Consider the following 25,946-nt stretch of genomic DNA (forward strand, 5'->3'; position numbering starts at 1 on the left):
TAGAATTAGTAGAACTTGTCTCCAGTAGTAATGTATTTTTACCATATCCTGTGAGAGGCAGACTACACCTTGCTGTCTGGAGCACAAAAAAGCAGGTTGACCAATGGAGATTTCCCATCAAGTCCTATTTGGATCTACTTCTGCAGTAGGTGAGTGCAAAGGGCCTTGGGATGCATTAACCCAGAGCTCTTTGAGTGGTAATGACTTACAACATTTCAACATATATCGCTCAAACCTTATCCATTTTAATTCTGAAAGCCAGAGCGCCCATGATAAAACATTAACGGTGGGGAGGTATACTAATCCCAGAGGCAGAGATGGGCAGCAAAGGATCCCTGTGGATTCAGAGCCATGCTTCGTGACCATTCTACGTGGCTAAATGAATCCTGAGCCCTATCAGTGGAGTAATCATGACAACTGGCCCCTAGCTCTCTTCCCTCTTCATCCATCATTCAGGCCAGTTAAAACACCCTGGACTGTCACGGCTACAGCTCAACAGCCATTTATTAACTGCCAACGGTCAGGTGTTACCATGGGGATGGTAGGGGTCAGGTCATCAGGGAGATGACTTAGGAAACAGTTGCCACGACAGTTAGAGATGTCCTGCTCAGTTCCCATTGGGTGAAATTAGTTCTGGTTATGAAAACTGACAGTTTAACTCAGTGTTGAGTGAATGTGTTTTTTCTGAGATGAAGAAAACCCTGACTGGCCATAATGACACTATGTCAAATCATCAGTTACACAAGCTGACTTGGTGGTGCGTAGTGCTACTAGGAAACTGTTGTCTGCCAGCTGTCCCACACTTCCTCAGTGTCAGTCTGACAACACCAGTCCTGCTCAACATCATAGTCACTTAGCAGCCTTTGTAATGGCTTTATTTTGAAATGGCCTAACTATAAAACAGCACCTTGTGTAACTGAAACCTCCATGGCTTTAATCCTTATTACACACAACCTTCCTAGCTCTGTCAAACAGAGGTTAAAGAAGAGGGCCCATTCTTCTCAGCAGCGTGCTGCTGCCACTGAAGTTGATAGCAATCTGTCTGGCATGTGAAGTCCAGAACCGATGTGTGAGACCTCACAAGCGAAAGTTGTGGAGAATGGAGGAAACTTTTAATGATCCTCTGGAGTTGCTCTCAGTCGGTGTAATTAGTTCAAACGAGCTGTGGGTCCCACCTGCTGTGTGTGTCCCTCACGAACCCCTTTTAAATGTAAATACTACCCGACGTCAATCACACTCAATCACATTAACAATCCCATAGCGAGACACACACACACACACACACACACACACGCACACACACACACACACACACACACACACACTATAACTCACACTGTGACACATGTGCCCACCTGCATTAATGCTCACTCACACAAAATTCAGTGACATTCATACACGCACACACACACACTATTACACACCAATGCAATAAATCCACCCACCCACCCACCCACCCCACACACACACACACACACATCCATACGCACATTCGCAGGCCAGCACATTCAATTAGTCATAATCCTTCAAAAGGTTCTGGTATTCTCTCCATCCCAAACCGCTGACTGGCTGCCATATCTTTATGTTCTCAGCAGGAGTTGCAATGGAACTGAAAACGAAACCATCCAGGTAACCTCAACCAAACCTCTGGGGAACAGAACAACCGACACAGCCAAAACCAGCGCATCTGTATGCATCACAGGAGACTGGTGAGAGGAGGACAGGCTAATAATACAGGGCCTTCAGAAAGTGTTCATACCCCTTGGCTTATTCCACATTTTGTTGATACAACCTGAATTCAAAATGGATTCAATTTATATTTTTTCTCACCCATCTACACACAATACCCCATAATGAGAAAGTGAAAACATGTTTGTTTTAAGTGTTGCAAAGGTTGTGAAAAGATATACAGAAATATCTAATTGACATAAGTATTCACACCCATAAGTCAATACATTAGAATAACCTTTGGCAGTGATTACAGCTGTGAGTCTTTCTGGATAAGTTTGTTGTACAGTATTTGCCCATTAAATGTTTGACATTTATTCAAGCTCTTGTCTAATTGGTAGTTGATTATTGCTAAACAACCATTTAAGTCTTGCCATAGATTTTCAAGCAGATTTAAGTCAAAACTGTAACTCGGCAACATTCCACGTCTTCTTGTTAAGCAACTGAACTGTAGATTTGGCCTAAAAGGTTAATTAATTTCCCGGTGTCTGGTGGAAAGCAGACTGAACCAGGTTTTCCTCTAGGATTTTGCCTGTGCTTAGCTCCATTGCGTTTATTTTTTATCCTAAAAAACCCATTACTCCTTAATGATTACAAGCATACCAATAACATGATGCAGCCACCACTATGCTTCATAATATGGAGAGTGGTACTCAGTAATGTGTTCTATTTGATTTGCCTCAAATACAACAGTTTGTATTCAGGACAAAAAGTGAATTGCTTTGGCTTGTTGCAAACAGGACGCATGTTTTAGAATATTTTATTCTGTACAAGCTTCCTTTTCACTCTCATTTAAGTTAGTATTGTGGAAGAACTACAAAGTTGTTGATCCATCCTCAGTTTTCTCCTATCACAGCCATTAAACTCTGTTTTAAAGTCACTGTTGGCCTCATGGTGAAATCCCTGAGTGGTTTCCTTCCTCTCCGGCAACTGAGTTAGGAAGGACGCCTGTATCTTTGTAGTGACTGGGTGTATAAATACGCCATCCTAAGGGATATTCAATGTCTGTTCACAAAGAAAGCGCCCTTCTTTGTGAGGCATTGGAAACCATCCCTGTCTTTGTGGTTGAATCTTTGCTTGAAATTCACTCCTCGACTGAGGGACCTTACAGATTGTATGTGTGGGGTACAGAGATGAGGTAGTCATTAAAAAATCATGTTAAACACTATTATTGCACACAGAGTGAGTCCATGCAACATTTTATGTAACTTGTTAAGCACATTTTTACTCCTTAACTTATTTAGGCCATAACAAAAAGGTTGAATACTTTTTGACTCAACATTTCAGCTTTCATTTTTTTATTAATTTGTAAGAAAAAAAATCTACATAATTCCACTTTGACATTATGGGGTATTGTGTGTAGGCCAGTGACCCCCCCAAAATCTCAATTTAATCAATTTTAAATTCAGGTTGTAACACAACAAAATGTGGAAAAAGTCAAAGGGTGTGAATACTTTCTGAAGGCTCTGGAATGACTGGAATAGAATGGTAACAAACACATAGATACCATGTGTTTGATAACATTCCATACATTCCGTTCAATACATTATTATGAGCCCAGCTTCCCCAATTAAGATGCAAACAGCTGCCTGTGGTATGCACGTAGGGGTATGAGTGGATACATAAGACACCAGATAGAGTATCCCACATGGACGTGCCCCAACAGGGAGCCATTCTCCACGGGTGTATACCAGTTTACAGTTATTTTTACGTATACGTCTGTGTGTGTGTGTGTGTGTGTGTGTGTGTGTGTGTGTGTGTGTGTGTGTGTGTGTGTGTGTGTGTGTGTGTGTGTGTGTGTGTGTGTGTGTGTGTGTGTGTGTGTGTGTGTGTGTGTGTGTGTGTGTGTGTGTGTGTTTGCATTCGGAAAATAAATGGATACAACCAGCTGGCACATCTCATAGAATGTATTAGACAGTGGAAAATCACATCCCCATCCGATATCAGATACTTGGATCGAGTGTGAAAAATATGAATTACAGAAAAAAAGGGAAGTGAGGTTGATGTAAATGAACCAGATAAATAAAACAGTAGCTGACTGCGCTGACAGCATCAGGAGTAGTGCTCAACGGAGGCCACACACCAAAGATCAACACGTCTGTAGTGGCTTCCTTTCCTCTTTACCATAGCCACTGCCCTAGCCTGAAGCGGGGTTGTTTCGTACGCACCTTGTTAATGTATTTCAGGGAGAAGCAGGGCCATGGAGGTTTCCTGCCTTTTTCTTCCAAACTCTATTTGGGTTGTTTGTTGTCCCACTGGTCTGCGCTCCACTTCCCGTAATGTTAATGAGTCCTCTGACCTGGACTCATCCGCTGACCTGGACTTGGTGGCAGCAGGCAGGCTCAATGGGAGAGGGCTGAAACGATGCTCAACTGTCCTACTTGGCTCTTTTCACCTCCCACTCCTTCCATCTTCCCTCCTCCTCACCCCAGGTTTCCCTCCAGCCCTCCCTCTTGTCATATCGTTTTGATTTGTTGACATGCTTGTTTTGTTTTTATGGATGACTTCCGCCCACTGCAAAGCCAATTTCCCCTTAGAGTTCTCTAAAAATGCATCCTGACTGCCTGGAATGAATGACTGATCTGACATGATTGGATAGGTGAGAGCAAGTCAATGGTGATGTTGCTTTCATCTAGTCAACTGTCAAACCCACTGATCACTCTTGAAAGAAGGAGAGTAAGTTCTCCCTACACTTTCACCTGGATCCCTCTACACTCCCTCCTTTTTATGCTATCTTCCCCATTCCCAATAACCCTTCCATTCCATCCTCTCCCCATGCCCTCCCTACCTTTACCTCTCTAACTAATGTACCTATCCTTCTCCCCAGCCGCCTCCCTGCTCACCGCCTGCCTAGTAGTACTCTCTTCTTGAGGAGGTCCAGTCTGTCGCTGGCCAGCACCCCCCCCCCTAAGGGCGGTGAAGAAGGCGCATTAGTGGGCCATGTTGTGGAGCATGAGCAGGACTCCAGCCAGCAGCTCATTGGTCACTAAAGGTGGCGTAGACACGCCCTCTTGTGGTTCCTGCAGTGGTAGCAGCCACATCCCACATGACTGAAGTCATCTCTGTACCTGGAAAGGAGAGCGGGGTGGCAGGGTAGCCTAGAGGTTAGAGCATTGGACTAGTAACCGAAAGGTTGCAGGTTCAAATCCCTCAGACAGGTGCACACCCACACACAAACACACCATGTCCCTTTGAGTAGAGTGCAAGGGACAGAGGCTCGTGTGTATAGTACACACACTAACTGACACTCATGGACACAAACCTCTCATCTTTCAGGTTGATTTTAAAAGGAGTCATCTTGGTTTGGTCTTCTTGGGGATTATCAGTTCCAGTCGTCTCACCAACACCAGCATCTGGCTTGTCCTTGTCCGACTCCACAAAATACGCACCAATCAATAAATCCCTTATGCCACACCCATTAAACTACACCAATCTTATATTTTCACTAAACCCACACATTCCAAAATCCACAGCAGTCAGATCATGCCCTAAAACCATACATCCTAAACCAATTATGGTCCATTGTGTTCTAATTTCACGCTCTTCTCCTCTCCGACAAAGGAACATCAGTATTTGCTGAATTCCACTCACCGTCCACCAACCCCCCCCCCACACACACACACACTAAGTCACACACAAAGAGTTACCAGGCACCACTACCCATAAAGAGCAGCTGAGGTCAACAGGAGGGAAAGCAGAATGATACAGTCATGGGGATAGAGAGAGAGAGAGAGAGAGAGAGAGAGGGAAGAGGGAGAGAAAGAGAGAGAGAGAGAGGGGGAGAGATGAAAAGAAAGTGAGGTAGAGAGTGACCCTTAAATTGAAATTGAGATATATCCTGTTAGAGAGAAACAAAGAAGAGAGGGAGTGAGAGAGGGGGAGAGAGGAAGAGAAAGAGAGAGAGGGAGAGAGAGGGGTGAGAAAGAGAGAGAGCGAATAAGAGACAGAGAGAGTGAGCGAGAGAGAGAGAAAAAGAAAGTGAGAGAGGACATAAACAAAGGGGGAGCAGATAGAGAGAGGACAAACTGATTGATCCTGTTAGAGAGAGAAACAAAGAAGAGAAGAGATAGGAATGGAGAGAGTGATAAAGAGAGAGAGAGAGAGAGGGTGGCATAGCAAAACAGAGATTGGTGGAGAAGAGAAGAGCCCATGTATATAATAAATAGGGAGGAGAGTGAGAAGGGGATGGATAAAGGTGAAAACAAGAGGGAAGAGAACAAACATGACAAGGAAGGGGGGTGAGGGGATAAAGGAGGTGGGCAAATAGAGGTAAAATTGTTCATGGGAGGGAGAGAGTGAGAGGGGGAGAGATGGATGTACAAGGCAAAATTGGGGTGGATTGTAAAGAAAGGGAGAAAGAGTTTGACAGACGGAGGGAGCGATGGAGGCAGAGTAAAGAGAGGAGAATAGAGTGAGTGATTAGAGAGAGAGAGAGAGAGAGAGAGAGAGAGAGAGAGAGAGGATGGCAGATTAAACCAGGGCCTGTGGTGCCAGAGAAGATGGCTGTGACGCCATTTTCCCATGGAGCCCTCTAATTGGCTGAGAGGGGATTTGGACGCTCTCGCCTCTTTAGCTGATGGACCCCAGTCTTGTCCTCACACTCACCTCCAGTGAACCCCATTACACTCCCCCATACAGAATTTATTACTGCTGTCTGTCTAAACCAGTCGGATCCCCAACTTTTATATCAGAATCTGTTACTTTGGCCTGATACAGAAACTTTTACAGCTATCAACCAGAAAATGTATAATTCTCATGGGAGGCTTCAATTTCCCTCATGACGCTTTAATCATATTGAGTTTTCTTTTCCTTTATCAGAGACTAACGACGAGCATAGTTCAATAGTGATCCGTTTCCTGGGGTAACAGTGAGATCGTCCATTGATTTCATTTCACCATCTGACCCGTTGGGTTTGTTTCTTCATCCAGTTGTTTTATTTGACTGATACTGCCTCTTATTCCAGCAAACAAACATCAACATTTGTGGTCACACACACAGCGAGGCGCAATTACAAAGAAACAGACACTTTCAATCTACTAAAACTGCTCTTTTCCAATCTCTCCTTAAAAACCCAATCTAGACCCCCCTCACTGAGCAGTAATTGACCTCTCTCTGAACTTCCTTTTTTAGCCAATATTTTAGAAAAAGTTGTTTTCAAGCAATTGGTGGCTTATTTGAGTATGAACAACTTATTTGAGTATGAACAACTTATTTGAGTATGAACAACTTATTTGAGTATGAACAACTTATTTGAGTATGAACAACTTATTTGAGTATGAACAACTTATTTGAGTATGAACAATTTATTTGAGTATGAACAACTTATTTGAGTATGAACAACTTATTTGAGTATGAACAACTTATTTGAGTATGAACAACTTATTTGAGTATGAACAACTTATTTGAGTATGAACAACTTATTTGAGTATGAACAACTTATTTGAGTATGAACAACTTATTTGAAAAGTTCCAGTGGCTTCCGCTCACTTCACAGCACGGAAACTGCTTTATAGAAAGTCAGTAATGACTTCTTCTGTTGGGTGCTGACGCCGGTGAATGCTTTAGTTCTATTGGATCTCAGTGCCGTGTTTGATACTATTGATCATAACGTCTTTGTTGACTGGCTGGAAAGATGGGTGGGAATCTCAGGCTTTGCCTTCGACTGGTTCAAGTAATATACTGTATGTGGTAGATGTTTCTCAGTGAGCATGGGTGGTTCAGTACTGTCCGCAGCACCAATTCACTATGGTGTCCCTCAGGGAATTCTGGGCCCCATTCTTCTTGGGGGGGAAACAAACTCAATATAATTTAAAATGACTAAAACCAAATCAAAACTTTGAAGCAATGATAATGGACCTACATCCAATGTGTTAAAGTCATTTTAGTAGCCAGCCATATAAGGGTTAGAAGTAAGCTATTTGGCTGGCAATCAGTGGCAACCCGTCATTCTGTTTTGAGCCCCACATCCTTTGCAAAAAATGTATAATAATAACAACAACAACAAAATAAATAAATAAATAATTATTTTTGTTGAGGGGTTGCCTGTTTTGCATGTTATTTTGGCATTAATACGTGTCACATATCAGTTTGCAAACAATGTAATAAAATACAAATATCATTGAGTTAATAAAGCCGCATACAAACATGGTCTCTTTTTTGTGAGGAAGCTCCAAAATGCATGTGTTTCAACCTAGCTTTCAGCAGACAATAGGTGTCACGACTCTGACCGAAGGTGGCTCCCCTTCCCGTTCGGGTCGTCGTCGCCGGCCTACTAGCTGCCACTGATTATTTTCTCCCCCTCCTTATGTGTCTATTGAGTACACCTGTTTTGAGTTGGTTATAATTAGTGAGGCTTTATTAGTCAACCTGGTTCTTTGTGCGGGATTGATTATTGTAACCCTGGTGTTTGCATTAGATGTACATGTTTGTGTATTTAGTGCGAGGCTGTTTTCGTTCCCCTGTGTCTGGGGCATTTGCTCTGAGCCCCCGTAAGTGGGGTGACCGTAGTTCACCGTGTGCATTAAAGAAGCACTTTATTGAACTCTTTCCTGTGTCTGATTTCACCCTCACGACACCCAGGACCTTACAATAAGAGCATTGCGCCGTGATTGGCTCAAGTCCTTAGCCAGGGTAGACATCCAAGATTTCAGCCCTTTGGGTCCTGCCATTGATTTAAATGACAAGTACCCTTCCAAGAAGGCTCAAGGTCATTGGCCACAGATAAAATGAGGTAAAATCACATTATAAGTGCAGTAGCTTTGATTGGACTGAACATGTCAACATCTTACTTTCAAAGGTTTAGCTAGCAGTCATCATCATGAATCAAGTTGACAGTCTACTGGCAAATCATTTTTAATCCTTGTCATATGAAGATAAATAATAAAGAGAAATTAAAGATAAAACGAATCGGTGCTCATCGGCCATTGGACATAAAGATTAACATTACACAACAAGTTGGAAATCGCAAATTCAACAATGGGTGGAATCAGTGGCTAACTGCAAGCATTGCAAAGCAATCACTAGCCTGCTATTCAGTAGAGTGGCTGTGTGGTTTTTTTCAGAGTTCCAACCATAAATCCAGAGAATGACAGACTTTAATAATGACGAAGTTTGATGACAAACATTGCCCACAGAGGACCGCCGCGCCACCTTCACATGGTGAGTCCAAAAATGTATTGAATGCTGCTGTGTAAATTATGCAATATGCCAGGGAGATATGTATACTGTAACTAAGAAAGTAATACTAAGTGTATGTTGTGTATTAAGCTATAAGTAGCCCATGTGCGTCACCCTAATAATTTGGTCTATTTTCACCAACACGTACAGCTTGACAGTGCTACTGATAGTAGTGGTGGCGCTTGGCTTGCACATGCAAATTCAGCACACACAACATTCTGTAATAGAAATGTGTTATTTCACATATCAAATGAAAATCTTATTTAACGTGTCAAATCGTGTTATATGACGTGTATCTCTCTTTATATGCAAAGACCCAAACAGCATTCAATGTGCCTCACCCTAATAATTTGGTCTATTTTCACCTCTTCATTTGGTCTACTGTTCTAACTTGGTGGTGCACATGTAGACTATAACCTGTTTTAGAGAACTGTAATCATAGAATATTGTAAGAGCTTTCATTGCCCCTTTATTTATCCTACGGTTCTGACTTGTTGTACAGGGAGTACACTGTAAGAACGGCCCATGTTCTGAATTCTGTCGCTGTACTTTTTTCAAAGGTGCTAAACAAATAGTTATATTGACTAACGCTACATCTGTTCTAGCACGCTCATTAATGTCTTAATCAAAATTACGGATTGCCTCTTATCCGCTTGTCGTCCCCTTATGCCATAGTTTGTACATCTCAATTGTCAGTAGAAACCACATTTGTTTAAGCAAGTCAGCCATATCAGCTATGTTTTTTAATGGCAGTAAATGAGGCAGAATGAACTGTTTTGCTGCCAGACAAGGCTCCGCTGATAGCCAGGTGTAGCAATGGTAAGGTGTTGGGACATCTTTATGTAGGCCCTAATAGTTTGTGGACACCATTTGTCACTGTTATAGTGTATTGCATAGTGCTGTGTTGTGTAGTGGCTTTGCTGGCATGCATACCACATTTTTTTTATGGAACACCCTGACCAGTTGGGGATGCCTCTACACCAGCACCTGCGGATTCTGGGTCAGTGTTGATGTTGAAGGGGAAGGAGAGGGCACAGCCTCACTTTGTCACCTGAAAGGGGAAGAAGCTTTCAAACAGATCCACCTCCACCTCCACGCACGCCAGTGCCTCGTCTGGCCGCCCCAAGCCATGCAGCAGCCTGACACACACATACAAACAGACCAGGGTTTCTATTAGTAAAATGTGGTGCCGGACATTTGACCAGCATCATTTTAATTGACCGGACCCATATGAATTGGCTTTGGCTACTGGACAATGAGAGAAAGTTGATATAAAATAATTGCCTCCATGGATATGGTCTGATTTTGGCCAGGCTGCTTTGAAACAAGGTAAGACATGCCTCATAATATGTAATAAAACATTAAAGTTTCAAACTATGAAGTATATGATGTCATAAGGTGAATTCACCAATTTGTAAGTCGCTCTGGATAAGAGCGTCTGCCAAATGACTTAAATGTAAATGTAAATATGTTTTCAAAATGCAAACTGCCTCCAGTTCATTGCAAAGTGATGTGTAACACGGTAAGGAAGCCTGCCTTCCATTACATATCCATTTTGTGTTTGAGATGCTGGAGCAGCAGCTCTCCCGCTGTCTGACAGATTTTCCTCTCAAAAGCTCTGTATCTGTACACTGTATGCATGTGATAAGATACATAATGAATATACTGTACACACACACCAATTTAATTCCACTAAATGATGCAAATTAATCTATAGACTGATAAGCATGACCAGTCACATCTATTTCCATAGACTGGTATTTATCAGCTATTCTATTTATTTTATAGTCCGAAAGCCGGCTATTACTGGCTAATGGAAACCCTGCTTCAGACAAACACATATACACACACAGGTAGGCAGGCAAACAGGCAGACAAACAGATATAAATGAATTACACTGTTGATCAATGGTCAATACACATTGGTTGACTTATTAGGCAATATGCAGTCTATCAGACAAACTGACAAACTCTTACCCATCTATCTCATCTAGCAGTGCTATCCCAGAAGCACTACAGATGCAGCATCTCTCGCTCTAACACGCACGCACACGCACGTAAACAACAAAATCAATACCAACATTGAACATCCACACACAGAGCAGATGCATGCTCACACAGCAGACAAACAGATTGCATCCCCCATCATCCCTCACCCCCCTCCAAACCACCTCAACCCACCCCACTCTCAAAATCACTCTTTGTTTTCCCCTCTCTCCCGCTCTCACTTTCAATCTCTCTGTCTTTCTCACTTAGGTTTCAGTTAACCATCTTTCTCTGGTCCTCTGCCTTGAGGTTCCAGGGCCAAACCCAATTTACCATCCCATAATGAGTCCATGGTGCCCAAAGGGAGGCTGTGTATCTCCCAGTGCCACCACAACCCAGGGGCAGTCTGACCAAGCACAGCCTCTTTTCATTAAGGAATCCCAGTATGGCCTCAAAGGGAGCATCTGGGGGTCTCGGATACGGCATGCAGCACCACTCTCTCTCTCCACTGCCCCGTCGCCACCCCAGAGCCCCAGTCGGCTCCCTTACCTCCAGGGCAAGGGGGAATAGGACAGAGGTCTCCCAAACGCTGGGGCACTGGGAGCTCTGGGGGAAGTTTGAGTCTACTCTCCGCCAGGCCAGTATTCCCAGTACAGCTGGAAGAGGAGTGGGGTTGCCATGGCTCCCAGGAGGGAAGTCAGGGGTTGCCATGGTTTCCTGGGGATTCTGGAGTGAGCACAATGAGCACAGAGTGATGGGAGAGAGGGGGAGGGGGGGAGTCTGTATTTTTCTTAGTCTCCTACTGAGAGTAAAATCAGCATGCTAGGGGGTCTTAGGGTTGAGTGTGTGGGGGGTGGGGGGTGGGGTTAATAACTTCTAACAGGAGAGGGGTAAAAGGTAGGACCTGTATGGGGGGGGGGTCGTAATCCGTTACACAGTGAAGGGTGTCACATGATCACTCAATTAGAGCCACTAATTGGCCAGCTAGTCCTCTCCCATCACCTGGTCATATGTTTGTGAGTGAGAGGTGAGGAGAGACACCTGCAGACACACAGACACACTGGAACAGGGAATAAACTGAGAGAAGTAGAGAGAGATAAGAGAGAAAGAATGCAGAGAGGAGAGAAGAGGGAGATAACTAAAAAGCATTAAGGGGGGTATGGCTTGTTTTGAAAAGCATGCTGCTTTAGTGGGTAAAGGAGTGGGGGAAAGAGAGACAAAGAAAGAATTGGGTCTGTAAGGGTAGGAGTGAGGGAAGGAAGGAGAGAGAAATAAAGAATCGGGTCTGTATGGGTAGGAGAGAGGGAAGGAAGGAGAGAGAAAGAAAGAAAGAATTGGTTCTGTAAGGGTAGGAGAGAGGGAAGGAAGGAAGGAAGGAGAGAGAAAGAAAGAATTGGATCTGTAAGGGTAGGAGAGAGGGAAGGAAGGAGAGAGAAAGAAAGAATTGGATCTGTAAGGGTAGGAGAGAGGGAAGGAAGGAGAGAGAAAGAAAGAATTGGATCTGTAAGGGTAGGAGAGAGGGAAGAAAGGAGAGAGAAAGAAAGAATTGGATCTGTAAGGGTAGGAGAGAGGGAAGGAGAGACAAATAAATAATTGGATCTGTAAGGGGAGGAATGAGGGAAGGAGTAAGAGTGGGGTGGAATGAAAGAGCATTCATATGATATTTAGGGGAGTGTGGGTGCAAACAGGGAAAGTGTAAAAAGGGCTAAAGCTGGCAACTGGAGCTGGTGTTGGGGTCCTAGCTAGAGTCTATGAAGAGTTAATGGGCAGGGTAGCCAACTCAGCAGCTTTGATCTTCAGATCCCTGCCAGCTACTTTTCTTCCCCTGAAAACGATTAGCAACATATTCAGATATTTTTAAGGCAGCCTCAGAGTTTTTAATCTGAGAGTTTTTGATATATTTAGCCACTAACTTTAACTGCCGTGAAGCAGCCGGGATGAGAGCAGGAGAGAGAAGAGAGAGGGAGAGAAAGAGAGAAATAGAGAGCAGCACACACACACACACACACACACACACACACACGATGCTGAGAAAGAGCACGGGGGAAGAACCGCAGATGGCTGTTGTGATTTGACGGTATAGTCGTAATAGACAGGTTATAATGTCATTTTTGCCAATGCACCCTCCAGTGGGAACTGTTATATCACGCTTTATACATTCTTTATAACAGAGGTCCTCAAAGTGGAGTCCACGGAAGTACAGCAGGGGTCTGCAGCCAGATCAATAGGAACACCGTCCTAATAGGAGCCCCGCCCCCCTTTCGGAAAAGCTGACCACGACTCCATTTTGCTGATACCTGCCTACAGACAAAAGCTAGAAAAAGAAGCTCCCACGCTGAGGTCTGTCCAACGCTGGTCTGACCAAGCTGACTCCACACTCCAAGACTGCTTCCATCACGTGGACTGGGACATGTTTCGTATTGCGTCAAATAACAACATTGACGAATACGCTGATTCGGTGTGCGAGTTCATTAAAACGTGCGTTGAATATGTCGTTCCCATAGCAACGATTAAAACATTCCCTAACCAGAAACCTTGGATTGATGGCAGTATTCGTGTGAAACTGAAAGCGCGAACCACTGCTTTCAATCAGGGCAAGGTGTCTGGTAACATGACTGAATACAAACAATGCAGCTATTCCCTCCGTAAGGCTATCAAACAAGCTAAGCGTCAGTACAGAGACAAAGTAGAATCCCAATTCAACGGCTCAGACACAAGAGGCATGCGGCAGGGTCTACAGTCAATCACGGACTACAGGAAGAAATCCAGCCCAGTCACGGACCAGGATGTCTTGCTCCCAGGCAGACTAAATAACTTTTTTGCCCGCTTTGAGGACAATACAGTGCCACTGACACTGCCTGCAACGGAAAAATGCGGTCTCTCCTTCACTGCAGCCGAGGTGAGTAAAACATTTAAACGTGTTAACCCTCGCAAGGCTGCAGGCCCAGACGGCATCCCCAGCCGCGCCCTCAGAGCATGCGCAGACCAGCTGGCTGGTGTTTACGAACATATTCAATCAATCCCTATACCAGTCTGCTGTTCCCACATGCTTCAAGAGGGCCACCATCGTTCCTGTTCCCAAGAAAGCTAAGGTAACTGAGCTAAACGACTACCGCCCCGTAGCACTCACTTCCGTCATCATGAAGTGCTTTGAGAGACTAGCCAAGGACCATAACACCTCCACCCTACCTGACACCCTAGACCCACTCCAATTTGCTTACCGCTCAAATAGGTCCACAGACGATGCAATCTCAACCACACTGCACACTGCCCTAACCCATCTGGACAAGAGGAATACCTATGTGGGAATGCTGTTCATCGACTACAGCTCGGCATTCAACACCATAGTACCCTCCAAGCTCATCATCAAGCTCGAGACCCTGGGTCTCGACCCCGCCCTGTGCAACTGGGTACTGGACTTCCTGACGGGCCGCCCCCAGGTGGTGAGGGTAGGTAACAACATCTCCTCCCCGCTGATCCTCAACACTGGGGCCCCTCAAGGGTGCGTTCTGAGCCCTCTCCTGTACTCCCTGTTCACCCACGACTGTGTGGCCACGCACGCCTCCAACTCAATCATCAAGTTTGCGGACGACACAACAGTGGTAGGCTTGATTACCAACAACGACGAGACGGCCTACAGGGAGGAGGTGGGGGCCCTCGGAGTGTGGTGTCAGGAAAATAACCCCACACTCAACGTCAACAAAACTAAGGAGATGATTGTGGACTTCAGGAAACAGCAGAGGGAACACCCCCCTATCCACATCGATGGAACAGTAGTGGAGAGAGTAGCAAGTTTTAAGTTCCTCGGCATACACATCACAGACAAACTGAATTGGTCCACTCACACAGACAGCATCGTGAAGAAGGCGCAGCAGCGCCTCTTCAACCTCAGGAGGCTGAAGAAATTCGGCTTGTCACCAAAAGCACTCACAAACTTCTACAGATGCACAATCGAGAGCATCCTGGCGGGCTGTATCACCGCCTGGTACGGCAACTGCTCCGCCCTCAACCGTAAGGCTCTCCAGAGGGTAGTGAGGTCTGCACAACGCATCATCGGGGGCAAACTACCTGCCCTCCAGGACACCTACACCACCCGATGTTACAGGAAGGCCATAAAGATCATCAAGGACATGTACCACCCGAGCCACTGCCTGTTCACCCCGCTATCATCCAGAAGGCGAGGTCAGTACAGGTGCATCAAAGCTGGGACCGAGAGACTGAAAAACAGCTTCTATCTCAAGGCCATCAGACTGTTAAACAGCCACCACTAACATTGAGTGGCTGCTGCCAACGCACTGACACTGACTCAACTCCAGCCACTTTAATAATGGGAATTGATGGGAAATGATGTAAATATATCACTAGCCACTTTAAACAATGCTACCTTATATAATGTTACTTACCCTACATTATTCATCTCATATGAATACGTATATACTGTACTCTATATCATCGACTGCATCCTTATGTAATACATGTATCACTAGCCACTTTAACTATGCCACTTTGTTTACATACTCATCTCATATGTATATACTGTACTCGATACCATCTACTGTATCTTGCCTATGCTGCTCTGTACCATCACTCATTCATATATCCTTATGTACATATTCTTTATCCCCTTACACTGTGTATAAGACAGTAGATTAGGAATTGTTAGTTAGATTACTTGTTGGTTATTACTGCATTGTCGGAACTAGAAGCACAAGCATTTCGCTACACTCGCATTAACATCTGCTAACCATGTGTATGTGACAAATAAAATTTGGTTTGATTTGATTTGATTTGCTATTGAGCTACACCCCTTTTGCCCTCAGAACAGCCTCAATTATTTGGGATATGGACTCTACAAGGTGTAAAAAGCGTTCCACAGGGATTCTGGCCCATGTTGACTCCAACGCATCCCACAACTGAGTCAAGTTGGCTGGAAGTCCTTTGGGTGGTGGACCATTCTTGATACACAAGGGAAATTGTTGAGTGTGAAAAACCCAGCAGCGTTGCAGTTCTTGACACACTCAAACCGGTGCGCCTGGCACCTACTACCATACCCCGTTCAAAGGCACTTAAATCTTTTGTCTTGCCCATTCACCCTCTGAATGGCACACGAACACAATCCATGTCTCAATTGTCTCAAGGCTTATAAATCCTTTCCTAACCGGTCTCCTCCCTTCATCTACACTGATTGGATTTAACAGGTGACATCAATAAGCCATCATAACTTTCACCTGGATTCACCTGGCCAGTCTATGTCTTGGAAAAAGCAGGTGTTCCTAATGTTTTCTACACTCAGTGTATGTACAGTTGAAGTCGGAAGTTTACATACACTTAGGTTGGAGTCATTAAAACTCGTTTTTCAACCACTCTACAAATGTATTGTTAAACAAACTATAGTTTTGGCAAGTTGGTTAGGACATCTACTTTGCACATGACACAAGTAATATTTCCAACAATTGTTTACAGACAAACTATTTCACTTATTATTCACTGTATCATAATTCCAGAGGGTCAGAGGTTTACATACACTAAGTCGACTGTGCCTTTAAACAGCTTGGAAAATTCCATAAATTGATGTCATGGCTTTAGAAGCTTCTGAGAGACTAATTGACATCGTTTGAGTCAATTGGAGGTGTACCTGTGGTTGTATTTCAAGGCCTACCTTCAAACTCAGTGCCTTTTGGCTTGACATCATGGAAATCAAAATAAATCAGTGAATACCTCAGAAAATAAATTGTAGACCTCTACAAGTCTGGTTCATCCTTGGGAGCAATTTCCAAATGCCTGAAGGTACCACGTTCATCTGTACAAACAATAGTATGCAAGTATAAACACCATGGGACCACGGAGTTGTCATACCGCTCAGGAAGGAGACGCATTCTGTCTCCTAGAGATGAATGTACTGTGGTGCGAAAAGTGCAAATCAATCCCAGAACAACAGCAAAGGACCTTGTGAAGATGCTGGAGGAAACAGGTACAAAAGTATCTGTATCCACTGTAAAATGAGTTCTAAATCAACATAACCTGAAAGGCTGCTCAGCAAGGAAGAAGCCACTGCTCCAAACCCGCCATAAAAAAGCCAGACTACGGTTTGCAACTGCACATGGGAACAAAGATTGTACTTCTTGGAGAAATGTCCTCTGGTCTGATGAAACCATCGTTATGTTTAGATGAAAAAGGGGGAAGCTTGCAAGCTGAAGAAGCATCATGGTAGCATCATGTTGTGGGGGTGCTTTGCTGCAGGAGGGACTGGTGCGGTTCACAAAATAGATGGCAACATGAGGTAGGAAATTTATGTGGATATATTGAAGCAACATTTCAAGACATCAGTTAGCAAGTTAAAGCTTGGTCGCAAATGGGTCTTCCAAATGGACAATGACCCCAAGCATACTTCCAAAGTTGTGGAAAAATGGCTTAAGGACAACAAAGTCAATGTATTGGAGTGGCCATCACAAAGCCCTGACAACAATCCTATAGAAACGTTGTGGGCAGAACTGAAAAAGCATGTGCGAGCAAGGAGGCCTACAAACCTGACTCAGTTACACCAGCTCTGTCAGGAGGAATGGGCCAAAATTCACCCAACTTATTGTGGGAAGTTTGCGGAAGGCAACCTGAAATGTTTGACCCAAGTTAAACAATTTAAAGGCAATGCTACCAAATACTAATTGAGTGTATGTAAACATCTGTCCCACTGGGAATGTGATGAAAGAAACGACTATACTATTATTCTGACATTTCACATTCTTAAATTAAGTGGTGATCATAACTGACCTAAGACAGGGAATTTTTACTAGGATTAAATGTCAGGAATAGTGAAAAACTGAGTTTAAATGTATTTGGCTAAGGTGTATTTAAACATTCGACTTCAACTGTGTGTATGTATATACAGTACCAGTCAAAAGTTTGTACACACCAACTCATTCAAGGGTTTTTCTTTATTTTTACTATTTTCTACATTCTGTGAAATAACACATTGAATCATGTAGTAACCAAAAAAGTGTTGTGGAAAGGTAGGGTTGGTATAAAGAAGATAGACCAAGTCCATATTATGGCAACAACAGCTCAAATAAACAAAGAGAAATTACTTTACCTTAAGACACAAAGGTCAGTCAATTTGTAAAATTTCAAGAACTTTTTTTTTGAAGTGCAGTTGCAAAAACCATCAGGCACCATGATGAAACTGTCTCTCATGAGGATCGTCACAGGAATGGAAGACCCAGAGTTACCTCTGCTGCAGAGGATAAGTTCATTAGTTAACTGCACCTCAGATTGCAGCCAAAATAAATGCTTCACAGAGTTCAAGTAACAGACACATCTCAACATCACCTGTTCAGAGGAGACTGCATGAATCAGGCATTCATGATCGAATTGCTGCAAAGAAACCCCTACAAAAGGACACAGTAATAAGAAGAGACTTGCTTGGCCCAAGAAACACTAGCAATGGACATTAGACTGGTGGAAATCTGTCCTTTGGTGTGATGAGTCCAAATTTGAGATTTTTGGTTCCAACCACCGTGTCTTTGTGAGATGCAGAGTAGGTGAACGGATGATCTTCGCATATGTGGTTCCCACCATGAAGCATGGAGAAGGTGGTGTGATAGGTGTGGTGGTGCTTTGCTGGTGACACTGTCTGTGATTTATTTAGAATTCAAGGCACACTTAACCAGCATGGCTACCACAGCATTCTGCAGCGAGACGCCATCATATCTGGTTTGTGCTTAGTGGGAATATAATTTGTTTTTCCACAGGACAATGACCCAACACACCTCCAGGCTGTGTAAGGGCTATTTGACCAAGATGGAGAGTGATGGAGTGCTGCATCAAATGACCTGGCCTCCACATCACCCAACCGAAACCCAATCGAGATGGTTTGGGATGAGTTGGACCACAGAGTGAAGGAAAAGCAGCCAACAAGTGCTCAGCATATGTAGGAACTCCTTTATGACTTTTGGGAAAGCATTCCAGGTGAAGCTGGTTGAGAGAATGCCAAGAGTGTGAAAGGCAAAGGGTGGCTACTTTGAAGAATCTCAAATATAAAATATATTTTGATTTGTTTAACATTTTTTTGGTTACTACATGATTCCATATGTTTTATTTCATAGTTTTGATGTTGTTGCTATTGTTCTACAATGTAGAAAAAAGTACAAATAAAGAAAACCCATTGAATGAGTAGGTGTGTCCAAACTTTTGTCTCTTACTGTACTTAGGGAGTAAAAAAATAACATTTCCATTGCTATGTTTAGGAAGTAGAACACACATGCATACCTTTATTTGACATGTTTTGTCACTTAGCAGAGGATTTACAGTTAGTGCATTCATTTTAGGGGGGGGGGGTGTGACAGAGATTATTTAAGATCATCTTTGAAGAGGTAGGGTTTCAGATGTTTTTGGAAGATGGGCAGGGATTCTGCTGTCCTAGCTTCAGGGGGAATCTGATTCCACCAGCTGGGGTGCCATGACAGAGAAGACTGGGCTGTGTGAGAGCTTCCCTCCCGTAGGGGTGGGAGGGCCAAGCGACCAGAGGTGGCAGAACGGAGTTCTCGGGTTGGGGTGTAGGGTTTGAGCAGAGCCTGAAGGGGAAGTTCCTCTTGCTACTCCACAGGCAAGGACCAAGGTCTTGTAATGGATGCGAGCTTCGACCTGAAGACAGTAGAGTGTGCAGAGCAACGTGGTGACATGAGATTTGGGAGGTTTAAACACCAGGCAGGCTGCAGCGTTCTGGGTAAGTTGCAGGGGTTTGATGGCAAAAGCGGGGAGCCCAGCCAACAGCGAGTTGCAGTAGTCTTGACGGCGCTTCCTGTGTGAGGTAGTGTCATATGTTGCAAGCCAGCAGCATACCGCACTGCATCTCACTGCTGGCTTGCCTCTGAAGCTAAGCAGTGTTGGTCTTAGTCAGTCCCAGAATGGGAGACTAAATTCGGCTGGAAGTGGTGTTGGAGGGCCAGTAGGAGGCAATATTTCCTCTCGACTAAAACAAAATATACCAATGCCCAAGGCAGTGATTGGGGACATTGCCCTGTGTAGTGTGCTGTCTTTGGATGGGGTGTTAAAATGGGTGTCCTGACTCTATGTGGTCATCTAAAGATCCCATGGCACTTATCATAAGAGTAGGGGTGTTAACCCTGGTGTCCTGGCTAAATTCCCAATCTGGCCATCATACCATCATGGCCAGCTAATCATCCCCAGCTTCCAACTGGCTCATTCATCCTTTCCCCTGTAGCTATTCCCCAGGTTGTTGCTGTAAATGAGAATGTGTTCTCAGTCAATTGACCTGGTAAAATAAGGATGAGATAACATATAAAAGAATGAACCTGCAGGAGTGAGTCACTGCTTTGATGTTTGCAGAAAACGGCAAGGTTCTTTGCACTCTGGGAGGGGGACAATGTGGAGTGTTCTTGAATTTGGTAGAGCTGCTCTTCCTTGTTAAGGCCTGTCTTGTTAAGCTTGAGGTGGTGGGCCGACACCAGGCTAAGATTCATGTCCTCACCTGGGTGTCAGAAGGGGGGAAGGAGAAAAGTAGTTGAGTGTCATCCACATAGCAATGATAGGGGAGACCATGTAGGATGAGCCCTGGTAGGATCCACCTGCCAGGTAGGATGCAATTCAAGAGTGTGCAGAGACTGCGACATCCAGCCCTGAGAGGGTGGAGTGGAGGATTTGATGGTTCACGGTGTAGAAGGCAGCGGATAGATTAATGAGGAGGTGAACAGAGGAAAGAGTAGCTTTGGCAGTGTGGAAAGCCTCTGTGACACAGAGAAGAGCAGTTAGGTTGAGTGACCTGTCTTGAAGCCTGACTGACTAAGGTCAAGAAGATCGTTCTGAGAGAGATAATGAGAGAGTTGGTAAGAGACAGCACGCTCAAGGGTTTTGGAAATAATTCTAGGATTTGTTTTATTTTATTTATTTCACCTTTATTTAACCAGGTAGGCAAGTTTGGAACAAGTTGTCATTTACAACTGCGACCTGACCAAGATAAAGTACAGCAGTTCGACAACACAGAGTTACACATGGAATAAACAAACATACAGTCAATAATACAGTAGAAAAATAAAAATCTATACAGTGAATGCAAATGAGGTAAGATAAGGGAGGTAAGGCAATAAATAGGCCATGGTGGCGAAGTAATTACAACATAGCAATTAGACACTGGAATGGTAGATGTGCAGAAGATTCATGTGCAATTAGAGATACTGGGGTGGAAAGGAGCTAGATAAATAAATAAATGCGGTATGGGGATGAGGTAGTTGGATGGGCTGTTTACAGATGGGCTATGTACAGGTGCAGTGATCTACGAGCTGCTCTGACAGCTGGTTCTTAAAGCTAGTGAGGGAGATATGGATCTCCAGCTTCAGTGATTTTTGCAGTTTGTTCCAGTCATTGGCAGCAGAGAACTGGAAGGAAAGGCGGACAAAGGAGGAATTGGCTTTGGAAGTGACCAGTGAGATATACCTGCTGGAGCGCGTGCTATGGGTGGGTGCTGCTATGGTGACCAGTGAGCTGAGATAAGGCGTGGCTTTACCTAGCAGAGACTTGGAGATGACCTGGAGCCAGTGGGTTTGGCGACGAGGGCCAGCTAACGAGAGCGTACAGGTCGCAGTGGTGGGTAATATATGGGGCTTTGGTGACAAAACGGATGGCACTGTGAAAGACTGCATCCAATTTGTTGAGTAGAGTGTTGGAGGCTATTTTATAGATGACATCGCTGAAGTCGAGGATCGGTAGGATGGTCAGTTTAAAGAGGGCATGTTTGGCAGCATGAGTGAAAGATGCTTTGTTGTGAAATAGGAAGCCGATTATAGATTTCATTTTGGATTGGAGATGCTTAATGTGAGTCTGGAAGGAGAGTTTACAGTCTAGCCAGACACCTAGGAATTTGTAGTTGTCCACATATTGTAAGTCAGAACCGTCCAGGTTAGTGATGCTGGACGGGCGGGCAGGTGCGGGCAGTGATCGGTTGAAGAGCAGGCATTTAGTTTTACTTGCATTTAAGAGCAGTTGGAGGCCACGGAAGGATAGTTACATGGCATTGAAGCTAGTCTGGAGGTTAGTTCACTTCTTAAGGTAGAGGGGGCAGCATTTTCACTTTTGGATAAAAAGTGTGCCCAATTTCAACTTCCTGCTACTCATGCCAAGAATATAAGATATGCATATTTTTAGTAGATTTGGATATAAAACACTGAAGTTTCTAAAACTGTTAGAATCATGTCTGTGAGTATAACAGAATGTAGCAGGCAAAACCCAGAGGACTAACCGTTCAGATTTTTTTTTTTTAAGTCTCTGTCTGTTCACTGAGTTCTCATTGGGAAACGATATTTCTTAGGAACTTGTTTTCAATTCCTACCGCTTCCACTGGATGTCACCAGTCTTTGGAATTTGGTCATTTGTGCAATGAAGAAGTACGGCCATCTAGGAAATGGGTAACACTGTTTGCGCAAGACTTGAAAAGTTGTGTTAGTTTCCTCTCTTCCTCTATTGAAAACAGATAGACCAGTCTTCAATTTGATCGAATATTAACGTTTAAAAATACCTAAAGTTGTATTACAAAAGTAGTTTGAAATGTTTTGGCAAAGTTTACAGGCAACTTTTTAAATATTTTGTAGTGTCTTTGTGCAATTTGGAAGCTGTTTTTTGTCTGGATCAAACACGCCAAATAAATGGATATATATGGATGGAATTAATCAAACAAAAGGACCAATTGTGATGTTTATTGGACATATTGGAGTGCCAACAAAAGAAGCTTGTCAAAGGTAAGGCATGTTTTATATTTTATTTCTGCGTTTTGTGTAGGGCCTGCAGGGTTGAAATATGCTACCCTCTTTGTTTAGACCATAAGAAGTTAACACAGTGTCCAAAGAAGGGCCAAACGAAGGGCCAGAAGTATACAGAATGGTGCCGTCTGCATAGAGGAGGATCAGAGAATCACCAGCAGCGAGAGCGACATCATTGATGTATACAGAAAAGAGAGTAGGCCTGAGAATTGAACCCTGTGACACCTCCATAGAGACTGAGGTCCGGACAACATGCCAGAGGTCCGTACAACATGCCCTCCGATTTGACACACTGAACTCTATCAGAGAAGTAGTTGGTAAACCAGGCGAGGCAATCATTTGAGAAACCAAGGCTGTTGAGTCAGCCAATAAGAATGTGGGGATTGACAGAGTCGAAAGCCTTGGCCAGGTCGATGAATACGGCTATACAGTAATGTCTCTTATCGATGGCGATTATGATATCGTATGATATTGGATACCGGTCTGCAGTTTTTGACATCAGAGGGGTCGAGTGTTGGTTTCTTAAGAAGGGGAGTGACTCAGGCCATTTTAGGGGATGCAGCCAGTGGTCAGGGATGAGTTGATGAGTGAAGTGAGGTATGGGAGAAGGTCTCCAGAGATGGTCTTGAGAATGTTGTCGTGCGGCCAGACCTCACTAGTCGCAGGATTTCATCTGGAGAGACAGGGGGGGAACAGGTCAAGGCGTAGGGTAATTCTGCGTGAGTGGAACCAGTGGATTCAATAGGCTGTAAATGAAGAGTAGAAGTCATCAGCCTCCTTTTCAAAGTGGTTGACAAAGTCGTCCGCAGAGAGGGAGGGGAGGGGTGGAAGATTAAGGAGGAGGAGGAAGGCAGAAAAGAGTTTCCTGGGGTTACAGGCAGAAGCTTAGAGTGACAGAGTGGCTTTAGCAGCAGATACAGAGGAAGAGAAGGAAGGTAGAGAGGAGGGAGTGAAAGGATGATAAGTACTCTGGAAATGTAGTTTTCCTACATTGTTCCTCAGTTGTTCTGTAAGCTTGCAATGAGTCCCTGCGCAGGAGGGGACAGCCGAGCCAGCCGGGAGGAAAGGGGACAGCGCGAGTTATAGGATGCGGAAAGGGAGGATAGTAGGGTCGAAGAGGCAGAATCAGGAAACAGGAGGGAGAAGGATTTAGCAGAAGGAAGAGATGAGTGGATAGAAGAGGAGAGATTAGTGGGAGAGAGAGAGAGAGAGAGCGAAGATTGTGACGACGCATGACCATCTGGTTAGGGGCTGAGTGGCTAGGGTTAGAGGAAAGGGAGACAGAAAGGAAAGTAGGGATCAGAGACCTGGAGGAGGGTTGCAGTGAGATTAGTAGGCGAACAGCCTCTAGTAAAGATGAGGTCTAATGTATTGCTTGCCTTTTGAGTGGGAGGGGACAGGGAAAGGCTGAGGTCAAAAAAGGCGTACACATCACAGACAAACTGAAATGGTCCACCCACACAGACAGCGTGGTGAAGAATGCGTAACAGCGCCTCTTCAACCTCAGGAGGCTGAAGAAATGTGGCTTGTCACCAAAAACACTCACACACTTTTACATGATCTTTTTGGCCTTCCTGTGACATCGGGTGCTGTAGCTGTCCTGGAGGGCAGGTAGTTTGCCCCTGGTGATGCGTTGTGCAGTCCGCACGTTTGAGGGTGGTGCAATTGCGGTACCAGGCAGTGATACAGCCCGACATGATTCTCTCCACTGTGCATCTGTGTGATTGTTTTAGATGACAAGACAAATTTCTTCAGCCTCCTGAGGTTGAAGAGGCTCTGTTGCACCTTCTTCACGACGCTGTCTGTGTGGATGGACCATTTCAGTTTGTCCGTGATGTGTACAACTAGGTAAGATAATCAAGTGAGAGAGTGGTGTGGAGCCTTCCTCTCTTTCCTTCCTTCAATATCTCGGCAGAACAGTCTTTGTTTCGGCCACGGTCTTAGTTGACGACGAGACCACAGTTGACAGCGATTACCAAAACCACAACAGTCACAAATTGTCCTGCCCCTTAATCCTGGTTGATGTGTCAACAATCATCTGCATGTTATGAGCAGTCAGCAGTTCACACACAAAGTAGGCTACTAGGAAGATGGGCAGGATTTAAAGTAGATGGTCCTAGTTAGCAAAAAGATAGCACTAGACAACAGATTAAGAATTAAAATATAGTGAACAAAAATATAAATGCAATGTAAAGTGTTGGTCCCATATTTCATGAGCTGAAATAAAACATCCTAGAAATTGTCCATACGTACAAAAAGCTTATTTCACTCAAATGTTGTGCACTAATTTGTTTACATCCCTGTTAGTGAGAATTTCTCATTTGCCAAGATAATCCATCCACCTGACAGGTGTGGCATATCAAGAAGCTGATTAAACATCATGATCAGGACATAGGTGCACCTTGTGCTGGGGACAATAAAAGGCCACTCTAAAATGTGCAGTTTTGTCACACAACCCAATGCCACAGATGTCTCAAGATTTAAGGAAGCTACAATTGGCATATTGACTGCAGGAATGTCCACCAGAGTTGTTGCCAGAGAATTTAATGTTAATTGCTCTACCAGCCGCCTCCAACATCTTTTTAGAGAATTTGGCAGTACATCCCAACCGGGCTTGCAACCGCAGACCATGTGTAACCATGCCAGCCCAGGACCTCCACATCCGGCTTCATCACCTGCAGGATCGTCTGATTCCAGCCACACAGACAGCTGATGAAACTGTGGGTTTACACAACCGAAGAACTTCTGCACAAACTGTCAGAAACCGTCTCGGGGAAGCTCATCTGTGTGCCCGTTGTCCTCACCAAGGGCGTGACCTGACTGCAGTTCAGTGTCGTAACTGACATCAGTGGGCAAATGCTCCCCTTCAATGGCCACTGGCACGCTGGAGAAGTGTACTCTTCATGGATGAATCCTGGTTTTAACTGTACAGGGCAGGTGACAGTCGTGTGGGTGAGCGGTTTTATGATGACAACGTTGTGAACAGAGTGCCCCTTGGTGGTGGTAGGGTTATAGTATGTGAAGGCATAAGCTGTGGACAACAAACACAACTGCATTTTATTGATGGCAATTTGAATGCACAGAGATAATGTGGCGAGATCCTGAAACCTATTGTCATGCCATTCATCCGCCGCCATCACCTCATGTTTCAGCATGATAATGCACGGTCCCGTGTCACAAAGATCTGTACACAATTCTTGGAAACTAAAAATGTCCCATTTCTTCCATGGCCTGCATACTCACCAGACATGGTACCCATTGAGCATGTTTGTGATGCTTTGGATTGACATGT

General features: G+C 44.3%; 1 protein-coding gene across 1 annotated transcript in view; it reads right to left on the bottom strand.

Moving 5' to 3' along the window:
• The window catches only part of qtrt2 (queuine tRNA-ribosyltransferase accessory subunit 2), a 61,404-nt gene that overhangs the window by 15,647 nt on the left and 19,811 nt on the right, over nt 1-25,946 (bottom strand). The window contains 5 exon segments of the mRNA XM_064947351.1: nt 4,589-4,630; nt 4,632-4,720; nt 4,723-4,796; nt 4,991-5,100; nt 9,884-10,043. Coding sequence (XP_064803423.1) covers nt 4,589-4,630; nt 4,632-4,720; nt 4,723-4,796; nt 4,991-5,100; nt 9,884-10,043 — 475 coding nt within the window.

Source organism: Oncorhynchus masou, chromosome 30 (genome assembly GCF_036934945.1).
Source record: "Oncorhynchus masou masou isolate Uvic2021 chromosome 30, UVic_Omas_1.1, whole genome shotgun sequence".
NCBI lineage: Eukaryota > Metazoa > Chordata > Actinopteri > Salmoniformes > Salmonidae > Oncorhynchus > Oncorhynchus masou.